This window comes from Gigantopelta aegis, chromosome 4, assembly GCF_016097555.1.
Source record: "Gigantopelta aegis isolate Gae_Host chromosome 4, Gae_host_genome, whole genome shotgun sequence".
In the NCBI taxonomy this organism is placed as follows: domain Eukaryota; kingdom Metazoa; phylum Mollusca; class Gastropoda; order Neomphalida; family Peltospiridae; genus Gigantopelta; species Gigantopelta aegis.
In genome coordinates, this window is record NC_054702.1 from 47,172,400 (window position 1) to 47,191,083 (window position 18,684).

Consider the following 18,684-nt stretch of genomic DNA (forward strand, 5'->3'; position numbering starts at 1 on the left):
TTCAATTGAGAACCAGTCTGTCATGTAAGTAATTGTGGCGCGCTATCATGGACGACTAGAGCAAAGGGAAAGAATTAAGAAATGTGCAGTCAAGAGCTGCCAAAAGATTGATGATTTTGTTATAAAAAAGAAAAAAGGGGTAGTATAACTGGTCAATAAAATAAATACGTTTACGAAATATCAACGATCACCCTAAAAATGATAAAATGTCAGTTAAATATAACTATTGACTTTTTTACATTCGGCGAATTGCTTTTGATATTGCATGTTGTTTAGAGATTAATTTTTCTAACAGCTGACACTGTTGAATGCATTCTCAACTGAAACCGTGTCTGGCATGTGATTGGTACCGGCACTGTAAATATGTTTAACATGTCGTACATTTCATTCTGTTTCGAATAAAGTCATTGGTGGACCTTCAATTGCAATACCCTTGTCGAATTAACAATCAAGGGTGAGCAACTGACTTTAATATTATTTATGAAAGCGATTCCGATGTCGTCAATACACCAAATAGAAAACGAAAGCTATGCTCAATACCAATGCTTGTTGGGTTTTTTTTTTACCATACGCGCGTTTAGCGATTCAATTGTTATTTTTCTAGATCCCTGTTTTCATAAAATATGAATCCTTGACTGTTAATGATAACATTATACTCATCATACAGCCCCTCACAGGCGTACAGGCTCCAATTTTTCATGGGGGGGGGGGGAGGGGGCAGGCTGAGTTTTGCCCGAATTTAGAGTTTAAAAAAAAAAGAAGCCCAAATCTCGATTATGTTTAGGGCCTATTCACATTTGCATTAAGCATTACGAAACAGCTAAATAGGGTTGCAAACGAACCACTACCCATTGTACATGGATTACAATTAACGAGTATTAAAGTACAAAATAGAAATGTATTGTTTCACAGTGTAACTAATTCTGTAACTTATATGCTGGTCTTAAAAAGAAATATACTGAACAAAATAAGAAACTTCCGCTAACTTTGCTTGAACATAACTTGATGAAAACAAACCGGGGGAATAATTGTTATATATGCGTTTAAAGAGTGTTCCATGATGCATCGTTTGGTGCAAAAATCATGGCCATAGGTTAAGAGAAACTGGGAGAAATTTTGACCAAGTGTGGTAGGGGTTAAAAAAAACCCCCACTTAATAACGGGTATGACCACCTCTTGAATTGAGCACTGCAGTGCATCGCAGGCGCATAGAATTGACTAAAGTGTTGATTTCTGCCTGTGGAATATTGTTCCATTCCTGAATGAGCGCTTGACGAAGTTTGTTGACGTTAGCGGGTGGGTTGGGACGACGCCTCAATCGTCTGTCCAGACTATCCCAGACATGCTCGATGGGGTTGAGATCAGGACTTTTAGCGGGCCAGTCATCAATGAAATCAATGTTATTTGTCCTAAGAAAATTTACAATGTCTCTAGCTGTATGAGAGGTGGCATTATCATGCTGAAAAATCGAGATGTTGGCGTTGTTATGGAACAGAGGAATGACGTGATGAGCGAGAATGTCATTGTGGTAACGTTGAGCATTTAAATTGCCATCAATGACGACTAGTGGTGAACGATAACCATGTGCAATGGCTGCCCAGACCATGACACAACCCCCACCCCTGAAACGATCTCGTTCAAGAACACAACAGTCAGCATAGCGTTCATTTCTCCTACAGTAGACGCGCACCCTGCCATCACTACGTTGTAAACAAAATCTGGATTCATCCGAAAAAAGAACGGTATTCCAGCGTCGCCGTATCCAACGAGTGTGTACATGTGCCCAATTAAGACGATTTAGACGATGATGTTGCGTTAAAACGCATCCGACGTAAGGACGTGCATGTAAACCGTTCTCCCGCAGACGATTATGTACAGTTTGCCCACTGGTTCGGTTATTATGAAGCCCAGGTGTCTTAGCAGCAGTAGCAGTGGCAGTTTGGAATCGATTGCGCAAATGCGTGTTCATGCTATAGCGGTCTTGACCACACATTGTAACACGCGGACGTCCACGACGTGGCAAGTCGTTGGTGCTTTCTGTCGTTCGACATCTTACACAAAGATTTCGTATCGCTCGACTAGAACTCCCAACATGCCTTGCAACGTCTTCTGTCGACATGCCAGCATCAAGCATGCCAATCGCCTGTTCGCGTAAATTATTGGGTATTCTTGGCATACTAAAAATGCTACAATGTAAAAAACGTTTTCGTTCACCACAACAGTGTCAGCAAGACAAGTAAAACAAATTGACCGAATACTACACGGGACATGTCGAACCATGCATGCACATGCAAATTGAATTTCACATTATCTACGATTAACAGTGCAAAAGTAATCGATAAAATTCATGAATCCTGATAATACAGCTCAAGGCTAATACTACCTATATAATTTCATTACACAATGAATTCTTTAACACAACAAATCGGAAATTTCTTCTTTTTGTTGAGTATATGTGTCTCGCCCCTAGCTTAAGTGCTTCTGCCAAATCTGTCAATGATCGTATCCATATTTTGAGAGATGGTTACATTGGAGTACGATTGTTCTGTTATGAGTGCAATACTGCTCAGTCGCACCTGGCCCATAGTCGAGTACAGGTAGGTTTTCAATAATAATGAAACTCCAATAACCAACTCTCTGAAGAGACTGTAATATTCAGTAAAAACATTTGAAACAAATATTATCATTAAGCAGTTAGAACAATAAAATAATATATAGTATAATATGCAATTGCATGAATCTTCATACAATACAGGTATATAATTACGTTAAACTGTTAAAGTGATTTCCTCTTTTTAATAATACAATGCAGGCCCGTAGCCAGGATTTTGAAAGTGGAGGGTTGTTAGGGTTATGGTGGGACAAAACTTGCCTTGCACGAGTGGGCTAAAATGTGATTTTCTGGCATCTGGGCTTTACAAGTTATATTTTTAAATAATGATTTTGACTATTTTAAGTGTTGTTAATTAAAAAGTCAGCGACACCCCCTCCCCATTGTCTGCGGGCCTGCAATTGCAGGTTTTAGCGGCTAAGATACATATACGCATAATCAAGACGGCAAGATAACACTATCACATCAACGGCGATTGGGGCGGGTGGCACTCCATAGGAACAGGGGGACTCTCATATCATTTTTGCTAGGGGGTCATGTTCCAGGCAAAAAAAAACAAAACAAAAAAACAAACAAACACAAACAAACAAAAAACTTAACTTTTTTTTTTAGTTGTTGGTTCCATTTTTTTCTTTACAGGCAGTTTTTTTTTTATTATTGGTTTCCAATGTGGCCAGTTGGTTTACCGTTAACTACACAAACCAGTCTGGCGGACATTTTTCTGCTCAAGTGTGGCTAAACACAACCCATTACTTTTCGAAGATTGCTTATTTGTAAACAGTGCATGGGATACATTTGCCGATGTATTTTGCGCATTGGTTCAATGTTTGCATGGATATTACTGAAGTACATTTCCACAACCGACAAAAAGATGTAGTGATTAAAAGAGCAGGTAATTCAAGGTTAGGAACATAATATCAGCGAACTAACATAGAAATGTTTGATGTATTACTAAATTTGGGAACGCTTAATTACTGTCTATTGTAATCTTATTATGGTTCTCTTCGTTGGCAATTTGGTTCATAGAAATGGGCCAACCATCGCTTGGCTCCAGGCCAGACTAGTCTCGATAAACCACTATGTTTCGAACATGCACAGATTCGAACGTATTGCTATGCTTTTGAAGTCAGTTTAAATTAAAGCTTGATAACCAGACTGTTTTATTTTATTTTATTTTGTTAATTCGGTAACATTTTACTTACTAATTATTCAATTCAATAATTTGGAAATATTAGCCCTGGACTGTTCAACCCACCCACCACCCCACCCCACCATACACACACCCTCATACTTCCTGATCTTGCACATAAGATATACTTATTGTTTTAAAATTAGATTGTGATGATTGCCTTAACTCCACCCATACATAATGACTGAATGAGTTAATTAATTAAGTATTAACTATGTGTGAACCAACACATTCTTTTATACAGATTATGCATTAGTTTGGTAAATTATTTTCACTTTCTGACAAATCCGAAAAAACAGACACTACTTTTGAACAGCCCCGAACTGAACCCAAAAAATGTAGTGAAGACTCAAAATCTAAAGATAAAGCAGAATGTTCAAATACACCCACAGACCAAATGATCGATGATATATAGGAAAGTTCATTAATGATACTATTTCTGTAGATGATGTAAAAACTTTATTGAATAAGATGAGAAATGCTCAGAAGTATCACTTATTTGCACATCAGTTTATAGCATAATTCGGTTAATCGACTATTTTCACCCAACACGGAACCATTTGCCCTTATAACACTACAAAACATCCGGTTAATTGCACAGACTACAGGCTATATATCGGTTATTTGCACATATAAATAACGATTTTTTGGGGTTTTTTGGTGCTAAATTAATGTCACAAATGACTGAGAATGTCTATCAAACTTTGGCAAAAAAACTCAAATAAATCACCGATTAATCTGTTTTGTTTGAGCTCACTGTGTGGTAAGCCGACTGTAAGTGTAATCGCTGTTTACAGAGTCGACGTGTGACATGCAAATGAGATGGTGTGCACGTTACTACTGGCGAATCACAATACCCGACTACAAGATTTAAGAATGACATAATTAAGTTGAATAAACCTAAGACCTAATGTTTTGTTTGCAATATATTGCTGTTAATCAGAGGCCATCTCAATAACAAGTAACTCTCCGACTATTATTTTTAGAAGTACCGCCTGTGCGCTTGTACGCATGCGCACTCAACTATTGAGGCCCTATTCGATTGACGTGTTCAGGGCAATCATTGTTCTGTATCAATTATTACGTTATGTTGAGAAGCCTTGTTAATAATTAAAAGATTACAGATCAATCGTCCTAGGCGGTTATGTTTTTAATAAATGTGACCGAGAAAGGGTTGTTGTTCACTTATTCATTAGATGCAGTGTACGCTATATCTGTTAAACGCAAAAGAAACGATTTATCACTTGCTTCCCGGAAAATGTAGCGGAAAAAAAAAAGACTGGTGGGGGAGGTCGTCAAAAAAACAAACATAACAAAGACCGTTATTTATGGATCGTCCCTAAGTTTCTGCTATATTGTTAGACACCAATCAGTCGGACCTCACCATGAAGGTCAGTCAATTGTGTTAGACCGGTCATGCATGCAATGCAGACTGCTGGAACTGATAACGACTCACTAGCCGAGCTTAACTTTAATTGCTTAACTATAGCAAAGTCATTATTTGGGGATCACAAATAATACCAAAGCTTGCCGTATCTTTTGGGATGGAAAGAACACCATACCAGCAAATGCATACAAGTTCACGTAATTCTATTCGGTCAATCAACAGCCCGGTAATTCCGGAAACTGACGTCATTTTGTAAACACGTGCACCGATGAAACGTGAACTTTTTGATGGTTCTGTTGTTTCAAGTTTATCTCATTAACTACATGGCTAATACACTTTGTTTACACTAGTGGATGGTCAGTGGGTTTTTTTTTAATGCACAAAGTTTGTGTTTTTAGAAAACGACGCCAGTTTGTGTTTTTAGAAAACGACGCCCAGTGACGGACGTTGTTGGTTTTTTAGAAAATGATTTCTGGTCTGGCAGATTAAAACAAAAACGCCATGCTAATTATATATATCGATAGATATATTTTTTTACATTTATATATATCTAACTGCATGTGACATGTGTTAACTGTAATAGTTCCGGTATGAAGTACCGCATTATGCTAGACTGTCTCCCATGCCACTTTGTAGTTGGATGGCTGTTACAAAGTGAAAGTCGGTACTCTATCGGTTAATCGACTAACCCGGTTAATTGCACAAAATCGAGCAGCACCGAGGGTATGCAAATAAGCGGGTTTGACTGTATCACGTTTTGCACCTGAACTCTTCATATGTCTGACGCTATATAACCGTAAAAATATCTTGAGTGCGTCGTTAAATAAAACATTTCTTTCTGTGCAGCCGAATACTATGCAAATAACTGATTTATGCTATAAACCAGTATGCAATAAAGTAGATTTGACTGTATGTCAATATTGATTTTTATCTAAAATAATTTTGTACACGTCAATTTCTTATTTTTTCCAACAGCCAAATGAAATTTTAAATAATTTGTCCAAATGTGTTTATGTGTACATAATTATTTATATTTAAAATATTCCGGTAAAGTAGTGTTTTGAAAAACAGGGAAAAAGCAGCATGTGTGTTTATTTTGTTGGGGGAACAGATGGAACTCTTGTTAGGACTAGAAACCCACGATAGTCCCTTTAAACAAGTTATTTGTAGTTTCAGCCAAAACTTTCATTGTAATTGGAGCGTGCTATAGCTCCATGGTCGTCGTCTCTTCAGCTGGGATGTATTGTGGGATTGATACCCTTGGTGAACAGACCCACTTGGATTACCCATACTCCACCAGGCTTTTGTGACCGATATAACAAATACCTTGTTGTGTGCTAGGCTTCAGATTTTACTGAGGTTGTTTTTATCTCTGAGTAACAAACAACAGGACTAACTTAAATTTACAGTGTTACTTATTGGTGTTATGTAAAATGTGATATTTCTTTCCATATTTTTGGACATTGTCATTCTTTTACAGTATAACACCCATCTTTATGGTATCCAGTGTGAATGGTAAAAATCTTGACCTGCTGAGAAAATTTCTCAATGTTCTACCTCCACTGAAGAGTCGAAAAGATAGGGAAAAATTAGTGCAGCACAGCACTGAATTCCAGGTAAAGTAAATGTTTGATAACTTGAGCCTCATACCATACAGTCGAACCTGCTCAAATGGCCATGTCTGTTAAAAGACCATTGTTCTCCCACATAATATAATACAGTGTAGATCAACCAGTATTAGGTGGTCAACTGTCTTTATTAATCATTAGACTACAGGATTTTTAAAAAAACACATGTTCAGGGGGCACAACCATTAATTTTTTTTTTGGTGATATTTTAGAGTAATTAATATTTTTTTAAATTATGCCCAAAAATTGGTAAAGCGACATACATTTGTCGCCAGATGTGATCTTTCTTGTTAGTAAAATGGTCAAATTTATCATCAAATTCATTCGTAATCAGTTCCTCAATAATTGTGATGTTCTGCCATTGTTATGAAGCAAAAATCCTCGACAAAAATTATTTTTTCAATTAAAAATTCCCAGGTATTTCTCACTGAAAAACTAAAAATATGAATTGGTGAATGCATTCCATGTCATGTGGTGAGATATCTCGCTTCATTATTCAGAAGGTTAATTTTGAGGTAACTTTTTCAGCGATGAAAGTTTTCCAAATTTATCATGAATTCCTGATTTTAAATGTTTCGTACTGATTTTTAGGGTTTTCCGATGTTTGTCAAAACAAAGTTCCATTTTCTCTTTTTTCAAATGTACGATATGGTTTCAGCTGATGCTTTGTATACAATCTGAATGGGACCCACCATTTTAGATCATTTTGCCTTAGGGCCAGTTTGAGTATCCAACCAACAATATAAACATTTCTGGATTTGTTTTTGTAACCCAATTTCATCACTGCTTTTGAAATATTTTCTTATATGGCTGCTTAATAGTTTGAGTGTGTTACTGATTTTCTATTGTATCTTGAAGTGAAAAAGTTTTCTTTGTTTTATCTTGATTTGTAGAACTGTCTCTGGAAAACAAAAGTAGTAGCTAATGGTTTAACCACTTTACCACCAAGGCCAGTTATATATAAACTACTCAGTATAACTTAGCTTCTGGCCGGTAGTCATATCTGGATAGGTGGATGTAAAGTCAGTTCTACATGTATAGGCACTACAAGTGACATTAACTGTTGCCTCTTGTGTTTGTTTTGCTTATAAACAAACTTGATAATGATAAAAGTCACAATATGAAACTTGAAATTAGTATTTTATTAAGACAAAATACTCACCAGCAAAAATAGTACATGTCAAGAGGCTCCAATTGGAAAAATCATACTTGGGTTTGCATAAATCATGAAGAGGTCCTAATTGCATTTAACTTATGTCAAAATCGTAACTTAGTTTTATTGTAGATACAGGTTATTTGAATATGTCTTTGTTGCATGAGGCATATCCCATGCTGCAAAATGACCGGGTTTGCATTGCAAAAAGTGATGCAAAATCTTGCAATCGTGATGCAATATTTAATAATGACTTGCAGTTTGCAATGCATGTTTTTTAATAGCGAAATTGATATTTGTATTGAAATCGCGGGAATAGAATGTTTTGTAGTGCACACATAGCAGTTGGCTTTTTTTTTAAATCTCAATTTCCAACCTCCACACGTGTGTCAGTATTTCGAATAGAAAATACTGTCGAATACGCGGAGGATGTTCAATGTTTTGACAAGAACAGTGACGTAAGCCTACTAGTTGCTATGTCATCAGGGTAACCTAATTTGCAAGCAGCTATGACTTTGTAACCTATATTGAAACTAACAGCATTCGAATTGCCTCGGCAAATAACATTCCAAACACCATAATTTAGGCTTACTTTGTTCATCAATCGAAAGCATACTATTTTTAGGTTGACCTGTGTCGATAGGGTTTGTGTGTAGAAACGTGTGCACGTGATCGAGTCATGACGAGTGGACATGGCAAAAGGTTAAGCTTTTGAGGGGTGGAAAAAATATCTAGATCCTGGGTCAGAATGGCTGCAATACGAATGCTCCCAAGATCAAAAACATGTAGTCAAAATCTTGTGTTCCGTATGCACCGAGTACGTCGGAAAGAGATGAGGAATTTTGCACGGGCTTCCATCGAAGGTACATGTATGAGTGGAATGACAATGTCGTAAAACATTCCAATCAGAACACCACAAGAAGGCATGGGGCACTGAAATGACCCCAATTTCTCACTTTGGATCAGATATACAAATCAACTCCCATTGGTTGATCAATCAGTTCAAAAACTTTAGAAGAAAAAAATATTGTGTTTTATTCATTTTTACTCATTTTATAAAAGTGCTAATTAAATTCCAGTAGTTGCTATTCATTTCTCCATCCAGTAGGAAAAACTGCTAATCAAAATGTCCAAAACAAATTGCACCCTGTATCCATAAAAGCAGATTTGTCTCAGTTTGATTTAAATTAGCTCTACTGGTCTGCCAGTAGATCTAACAGCATTGCATGGATTCCCATGTCCAGGTGACATTTCATCTATAAATAACAATTTAAATATCGACCAATTACACTTCGCCTTTTATAACGTTATTCGGGAGCATACAAATTCTAAAAATATCAGGCAAGACTATTTATGCAATAGGCGAACTTGCTGGTCTGTTTCAACATTAAAAAACATGGAGGAAAAGTGCAGTAATAAACTCTGAATTATATACTAGTATAAACAGATTTTATGGCTATACCATCATGGTTTTTTGTTTTGTCTTGAAACGAATTTTATATAATATTTTATATTGCAATTAGTTTTTGGCATACTTCGTAATTCACCCAAATAATTTCGTATACCCTCGGCATAATCCCGAATATTTTCAAATTCTTTTCAAATCACTGGCATGATTTTGCAAATAAGGTTTTGATTGATCAATTGAAAGGTCAACTGGACATGAGCTCCAACAGGCTGCTGTTAGTGGAGCTAATTTTAATTAGATTGGATTTGTCTGTACTAAAATGTAGAACGAGAATGAGAATCTAGACCAAAAACACAAACCAATTTGTAATTAATATATAATAATATCATTCAAACTCTGTTTTGCAGATGCCAATTTGAATAAGATAGAGAATTTGTTTACTTTTTTAAATCTGGGAATTTTTACATAATTTAATTTTGAAAGTTTGTTTTTCAGATTGATGAACTGTTTTCTGTACCAGGAGTTGGATCGGTTGTTGGTGGAAACATCCGCAGGTAAACATTTCTCTCTCAAGGATTTCCAACTGAACTGTCTCTTGACTTAACCTGGATTAATGTTTGACAAAAATCATATTGAGAGAGTAGACATTTTTAACATTTGCTCAAATGTTCTCACATATTAAATAGTTCAAAAATACATAAATTCATCTCCTAATATTTCATGATATTCATTGTTTGGAAGTTGGTCAAATTTATTAAATCAACTGTCACCATCAGTTATCAGTTATTCTTCAAAATAACTGAGACATTCCACTGTTGTAATCACGGAAAGACTGCCTTTTCAACTCGAAATCCTGACCATTTTCCAACCATTGGGGAGTGCAAAACGAATTTGTGAATCGATGCATGTGGCATATAAACATGACATTGTATAATCTGTCAATCTTTGTGAATCGATGCATGTGGCATATAAACATGACATTGTATAATCTGTCAATATTTGTGAATCGATGCATGTGGCATATAAACATGACATTGTATAATCTGTCAATATTTGTGAATCGATGCATGTGGCATATAAACATGACATTGTATAATCTGTCAATATTTGTGAATCGATGCATGTGGCATATAAACATGACATTGTATAATCTGTCAATATTTGTGACATTGTCAAATATTTTACCTGCAGTATCCTGAAGGTCAATGTACCATAAGTAAGACATTACTTTTGGAAAACAAAAATTAAAATTCATTTTCACACACACACAAACACAAACACACACACAAACACAAACACACACACAAACACACACACAAACACACACACAAACACACACACAAACACAAACACACACACACACACAAACACACACACAACTACACACACATACACAATTAGAGCTAGTTTACCACTTCAGTTTAGTGTTTAAGTTTTTAAAGATCTATTAGAGATTAATTGTTAGTTTAAAAATGAAAGCTGATATATGAAATATCTTGAAATATTTAAAGTGACAGGTTTTTAAACATTAAGGCATATTTTTCACTATTAGAGCCATTTTTTTTTACAATTCAAATCATACTTTACTTAGATATTTTTGATTAAATTATTCATTTCTGTAAATCCAAAGTATTTCTGGTCATCATGGTGTTTTTAATACCACAAAATGCATTTCTCATATTTTTAAAAATGCACGTGCATCTGAGAAGTAATGGTTATGGGGTAGAGTTTTAGTCTGATTTTTAAGGGTATTTCAACATCACAAACTCTTGTTTCACTCCATTCTAACTTTATCCATATGTGTTACAGGTTTGTAGATTGACTAAATTTAGTGTCTATTTTTCTAGGTAAAAACTAGACTTTAAAAGACTTTAATAGATAAAATATTTATTTTTTTATTTTTGCTATTCACACATAAATCTATTTCTAGAGGTTCAATACGAGAGGGAGATAAGGTGATGCTTGGGCCCTACGAAAATGGATTATTTAGGTTGGTGAAAGTAAAAACTGTACAGAGGAATCGGTTACCATGCCGACTTATCCAGGCTGGGCAGACGGCCACTGTTGCACTTCTTGATGTGGAGAGAGAAGAACTTAGAAAGGTTTGTTTACAATTAAAGGCTTTTTTTCATGTAAATATTTACTATCATACTTTAATACTCAGAGAATATCTTAGGAAGGTTGGTTTACAACAAAAGCTTTCTTTTAATGTATATATTTATTAGAATTTAATATCCTAAACATGACATCAATGAAGTATTTTTCACAAAGTGGGTTTGATTTGATCTGATCTGAAATGTAGAAATATTATCTTTATTTAAACATAAAGATGGCATAGTGTTTTTAACTTTTTAAAATCATTTCATCTTTTATATTTAACCTTTAGACTATTTTTAACAAAAACCACGTTGAGTGGGTACAAGTTTATAATTTTTACTGACATTCACTTAAATGTTTTATAAATACATGAAATAAAGTTCATCTTTGAATCGGTAAGTATTATTTCTGTGGGTTTTTGTAATTTTTATGATTTTTAGATCAGTTAAGTGATTAAAATTAGGCGAAAAAGTCGCATTTACTTTCGGGCATTTGTGGCCAGCTGTCCAGTATTTATGTTCATTATTCCCGATAACAGTGGTTTTCTGAGTAGAATTTTTTTTTAAACCCGAACTACGATTCATATTGCAATATTTGGTGATTTTCGTTGTTGGTAAAACGATCAAATTTATTATCAAATTAGCTGTCACAATCGGCTATCAATCCATGAAAATGACTGCGACATGCTGCCATTGTTGTCAAATGAAAATACTTGCCGAAAACCACTTTTTGAACTAAAAATTTCAAGGTATTTTCAATTGAAAAAAAATCAAAATAAAAGCCACCATTTTGAAAAGAAATCTTTTTGTCTTTTATTATATTTACATTTCCGGTGAGTGCCATGTGCAAAACGGCAGAAAATATGAATTGGGGAATGCACTGTATACAGTGTACAGTATGTCGACTGACGTGAGGTCGGGCGAGATATCTCGCCTGCAGTAGTCAGAAGGTTAATGGGTATCACATGCTTGTAATCTGTATTAATTACACTGTAGAAATTTATTACTGGATTTATTTCATAACTAATAGATTAATGTTGTCTCTAATATTGTTTATTATATAACATTTAGTGAAATCTCTTAAAATACCAGTGAAATAAGTGTTATCAGTCACTCAGTGACGATAACACATTTTAGAGTGAAAATTTCACTATTTCACTCTAAAATGTGTTATCGTCACTAGAAAGTGTTATCTTCACTGTAAGAAAGCCAGAACTATTTTGCTGCTGGCATTTTAAAAATAAAGGTAAATTGCCAAAAGTTATATAATAAATAGAAAATTTCATGTTTTTTGTCAAATATGATTTATATCTCATCTCGTGAAGTTTGCAATCATATCTCACGCTTGGGTGACGAGTGTGATATGATTGCAAACTTCACGAGATGAGATATAAATCATATTTGACAAAAAACATGAAATATCCTCTATATGCTTTGTACAACATGATAATAATATTGTAAAAAAATTCCACTAATTTTAACTTTCTTATGTCTGAATCGGCTACTTAATATGTCTATTCATGTTGGTTTATTTTAGCTAAAATGTCACACTTATTGTGAATTACAGGGAATGGTGTTAGTGAGTAACAATCAAGACTTATGTTCGTGTCGAGAGTTTGAGGCAGACGTGTACGTTCTGTTCCACACAAGTCGAATATCCACTGGTTTCCAGATCACTGTCCATATTGGCACCGTGTGTCAAACTGCAGTCATTGTCAAGATGAACCAGGTTTGTAGTGTGTCTAACAAACATGGACATTCCACTCAATATTCTTCTCTTCAACCGTTATTGCATTTGAGTACAGAAATTCATTTATTAAAAAGGATATTCATCAACACTTTTAGGTGGTAAAAAAAAAAATATATTTATATTATATATTTTATTATTTATTTGCAAATTTTATTTTTATTACTTCCACATTTTATATTCATTTCACTTGCTTTAACAATTGATATAATTTTACAACTGCTTTTGCATACATATTAGTTGATAGGAGATAAACATACTCTGATTTCATTTTCGAGGTAGGTTATCGTGGATTTAACACCGCTAAATGTCATTTAAAACCGAACACGATAGCGTGAGGTTTTAAATGTCACATTTAGCAGTGTTAAATCCATGATAACCTACCTCGAAAATGAAATCAGAGTATGTTTATCTCCATTCTACCATGATTAAAATGTGGATAATGTTGAAATGTCAACACCTGTTTGCAGTATAAAAACATAATAAATAAATACATACGACCGTAGAACTTGGAACAAATATTTTATCTTGTCTATTTTATTAATAGATGTAAAGGAAAATTCATAAACAACAATAAATAACACGTTTGTTTGAAATTTAATAAATCACCCCCACACCCCTCCCAAAAGTAGACCAAGCTGCAACGTTTAATGCAGTCTTAATTCTGAAAATAATTATTTATCACACCATTACTGTCCTCAGTTTGAAAAAATCCAAACATCCCAGCCCTTATATTTTGTGAGATATTCAAAGGCTTGGAAACTGAAGCTGAGACTGTTGTAAATGTGTTTTGCGCACATCATTTTGTGAAATAGCAGAATAGTGACGCTTTTGTGCGGTGGAAGATTCAGTATTGTAAGAGGACAATCCTTGTTAATTTTTGTGGTCAGTGATTTTTACTATTTCTTTAGCCTCCACCTCGGCATGTGACAAGAGAGTAACGGTTGTCGACCTAACACAGTGATTTGTGTACTCTTTCCTGAGACCACAGTCTTTTGAAATTCATTTCATCATTAAGCTTAGTGTGTTGTGTCCTAATGGGTTTGCTGTGTACCAGACATTGTCACTTTCAGTGACGTGTTTTGGGGGTTGTTGGTAAAAAGCTTGGTTTCGAGGGTTTAACTTGGAGACATATTTACGAAAGGACAGGACAGGGCATGAGTGAGTACCAGTGACATAAATGCGTGTTTTGCCTTTTTCTGTGTCACCAGTTCCATCAGGGTGATTTTTTGTAGCTTCACTGTGGGTCATTCTAAGATATTGACACCCAACATCATCAGTTTCAACGACAAAAGAACCGGTGGATAAATGTCGCTGATTCTCACATCCCCTATGACAAAAACCCAGAGTAGGATCAAACCAAACTTTTTGCAGAAGTTGAGTGGCATCATCTAGTTTTTGTTGTTCGCGGATCTTAAGTAGATCCCCCTGAGAAATGGCTTCATGATGTGCTGGGTTATCAAGACCTAACTGCTTTATGACTGTAACTTCCTTCTTTTTCTCTTCGCTAAAGGGTCTGGACGTCTTTTCTTTGGCTCTGTTTGGAGTCAACTTTTTTTCATCGACCTTTGGTTTTGTATTCGTGTATTTGGGTGGAATGTTTTCACCTTCGTATTCGTTATCTTTTTGTGTCATTTCGTGTATTTCACTTGGTTTTACCAAGTGTTTAATTACATGAAATGTTTGTTTTTTATGTTGTCGGTTAACCTCGTGTTGGCCGCCTTTGCAGTATGGCGTCTTTTGTTGACTGGCTTTGTGTTTGTGTCATGGTTGGTATTTTCTTTCTCTTTCACAGATTGAAAATTGTTATCATGTCTGATGCTAGTGTCTGTGCATGTGTGTTTACGCTGTAAGAAGTTTACCACCGGCATGTCCGGGTTGTCATGTTCCGTGTGCTCTTGACTCGAGATGCGACCTTTGTTCGAGGTTATCGGAAGTTGAGTTTGCTGCGTACCTGAAAGTGGTGTCAGCGAGGGCCAAGAAGGTGGAATCCTCACCTTCCATCGCAGACTCCGTGTTACGCTCCATTTTGCTGTCCATGCTTTTAAGAAACAATGGCGTCGATGGCGCCTTTATCCAAACCTGCTGGGTCAGGTCCGGTTCCAGTCCCCTCTTCGGGGGGTTCGGCTCCTTCGGCTCCACCTGATAAGACTTCGGATGACAGGGGTCCTGCTGCCTCTACTCAGCCCTCTAAGAAGCCTGCTCATTTCGGTAGACGCTCTACGGAATCCACGGCTCGCCGATCTTCGGTACCATCACAGGATAAAGTGAAGTCATCTACAGCGCATCGGAGTTGGGACCGTAGCTGTTCTCCATGGCCTGTACGGCTTCCTACGGGTTCCACGGATCGTCATCGCAGATCTTCAGTTGATGTGGCCTCCAAGGCCTCCGAGAGGTCTAAACGGGACTGTCCACGGTCCAGTTCACCTGCGGCCTCCGTTACGGCGGATCGGTTTGCCTGTGCTCGAGTTCTACGAGACTTTGGTGATGACGAGCCAGTGGCTTCTATCATTGATGAGCCCAACTCTACAGACCATATGACGATGAGGGATTGTTTGGCGGCCGTCTACGACATGTTGCCGTCTTTGCCGCATCCACCGACACCGTCCAAGAAGGGACCGACACCAATGATCGCAAATGATGTCCCACCGGAGGATGTGGTCATCCGTTCCTTGGCAGCTGGTACTTTAATATCTGAGGTGGCGACGGATTTAGACCGTACTTTTAAGGAGACGGCGTCCTTTGTCGCTTTTCCTTCTTGGACTCACCGTATGTATCCGGTTTTTGATATGCCATTTAAAGATGTGGCTCCATCGTTGGATGAGGATGTTCACCGTCTTGGGAAGTCGTCAACAGTGGATTTGACGAACAAGCAGGTTCAAGCTATGGATACCGCCCAAAGACGTTGCCTATATGTCTTATCTTACTTGGACGTTTTCCTTGCGGCTATGGCCACTCAGGCAAAGGATGCACGTTGCTATGCGCTGTTTTAGCAATCGGCGTAGATGCTGGCCTTTTTAACTTCCTCGGTTACCTCCATGTCCACGATGTTAATGCAGTATCGTCGTCAAGCCTATCTTAAGAAGTCTACGTTGGATTTCCAGCATAAGAAACAGCTGTTATCACAACCGTGGTCTGCAATGAAGTTGTTTGCAGGAAAAGTTTTTGACGTTGTTGCGGCCAATGATAAGGACCAACAGTTGACGGAAATTGTTAAGGCATTGCAACTCATTTCGACTTTGGAGTCCAAGTGCAAATCTACGTTTACTTCACAACCGCCATTTAAACGTTGGTCAACCTTCTTGATGTTTCCCAGACAGACGACCATCCGGTCCACCCGCTCGAACCCAAGGGAAACCCGGCCAATGTTGATGCCAGCCAGCCAATCTTGGACTTCTCAGATTGTCTCGACCTTCGCCTGCCCATTTGTCATGTCAGTCTTGAAGACCGGGTATCGTCTGCAATTGTCTTCCGTACCTCCCTTGACCGAGGTTCACCGAGATCGTCGTACGGTCACCTTGGGGTTACTCATGAACTTTGTAGCAAAGAACCAGTTACCTGACCAAGCACCTTGTTTGTATGTTGTGCAGGCCCTCTCCTCTATTGTTGGTCCAGCGGATGTTGAGGACTTGGCTTTGTGTCCTGTCAGAGCCCTACACCATTACATCGAGAGGACAAAATCTTTTCGTCAACACCGCACGACTTTTCCTCTCCTATAACCAGAGTCGGTTGACGGATATTACCAAGAACACGGTGGCCACCTGGATTCAGTCTTCTATCCTGACTGCCTATCAGAAAGAGGGTTTGCCTGCTCCATCTGCTACTAATTCACATGAACTCCGTGCTTTGGCTGCCACGATGTCCCTGCACTGCAACACATCCATTCAGCACATTCTAACCGGTTGTTGCGCGATATCTCCACAGAAGACGTTGAGGGGTTCCATCATCAGGGTCCGGTTGTTGCTGCGCAGACTCTGGTGAATGCAAGCCGTCCTCCTCATCGTTGTTCAGTTCAATGTTCTAACGGATGCACCTCATTCAGTTGTCGCTTGTCACTTCAATACGTGGGGGGTTACCTAACACCTGCATCCCTGGTGGCTACGTCTTCTCACCCTGTCAGAACCAGCATGAGATGTGGCTTCCGCCTCCTGGTCCATGTGTTCTAGGAGCCGTACCTGCCACTGCTGACGGATGCCACCATTCTGGTTATTGTTACTAACATCACCTGCATTGGTCTGTGACGGGCATCCCCTGGAGGAGGGCTTACCATGGTTGGCCTAATTCTTCCACTAGTCAGCCTCTATCCGGTCTTGGGGAGTTATCAGAAACATCTACGGATCTCGGCACCCACCACCATCTGTTGAATGCTGCACTTGTTTGAGGACAGGTAATGTGAAAAGAAATGGAGAAAACTTTGAGTGTTTTCTCTTTTATGGATACATTACCTGTCCTCAAGATTTCATCCCACCCGAGCCTCCCCGCTTCCTGTTCTCTGTGCGATGCACTCAGGGAAAAAGAAGGAAGTTACAGTCATGTGACCGGAACTAGAGAGCAGTATGCAATAGAAGAATTTAGGCCATCCCATTGGCTGTTGGGATGTTCGGACCAGACCACTTGCGTGGGGGGGAGGTGCACTTGTTTGAGGTCAGGTAATGTATCCATAAAAGAAAAAACACTCCAAGTTTTCTCCAGTTCCTTTCATGTGGAGGCTGGCGAAGATGTCGGTGAATTGCTGCCCTGAGTCCAATGTAGGATGACTGAGTAGTAGTTACCATCTGTGTTCCGGACTTCAGCATAGAAATGCTTTAGGAATTTATTCAGTGTGTCTGGAGATAGAGTTTCGAAATCCTCCGTCTCACAGTTGGCCCAGAGCCATTCTAGTAAAGATAACATTTTAAATGTAAGGCATCAGTATTAATATTTTAAAAAGTATACATTTATTTCATACTAAAACTAAATTTTTCAAAACGTATATTTGGACATTCCCTTGGTGACAAGTATATCGTGGTACACCAACATACCTAATTCAGATTACACCAATTTATATATTTTTTGAGGTCTGACATGCACAGTAATGAACTGAGACATAGTGTGTGGAAGTTTCTTGAAATGTGACATTTTTGTTTCTTCGGACACTGTAAAAATAGTTATTCAGTGGGACATAAAGGTAGGTGGTTTGCTTGCAGTTTATTTCATTATAAAATGATATATCTTTATACCCTTGAAAATTTTAACGCCCCATACAGTTGTTTTCATGGTACTTTTTCTTTTGGAGTTCAGTACGATGGATTCCAGTTCGGATTCGTCCACGGTCTTGAAGCATTTTTCCTTTGGTTCATCTGAAAAATGTATAGATAAATTTATACCAAAGTATTTAAATATTTAAAAGTTTTAAAAGTAAAAAAAAGATTCAGTCAATTACGTATGTTTAATTTTGTAAGTCCGAAGTTTAAAAGATTTACGAA

General features: G+C 37.4%; 1 protein-coding gene across 1 annotated transcript in view; it reads left to right on the top strand.

Annotated features, from left to right (window-relative positions):
* LOC121370630 (GTP-binding protein 2-like) overlaps nucleotides 1-18,684 on the top strand; it is a 59,401-nt gene that overhangs the window by 33,640 nt on the left and 7,077 nt on the right. Inside the window, exons 8-11 of the mRNA XM_041495995.1 lie at nucleotides 6,668-6,803; nucleotides 9,872-9,930; nucleotides 11,307-11,478; nucleotides 13,040-13,201. Of these exons, the coding sequence (XP_041351929.1) occupies nucleotides 6,668-6,803; nucleotides 9,872-9,930; nucleotides 11,307-11,478; nucleotides 13,040-13,201 (529 nt within the window). The remainder of the gene's footprint in view (nucleotides 1-6,667; nucleotides 6,804-9,871; nucleotides 9,931-11,306; nucleotides 11,479-13,039; nucleotides 13,202-18,684) is intronic.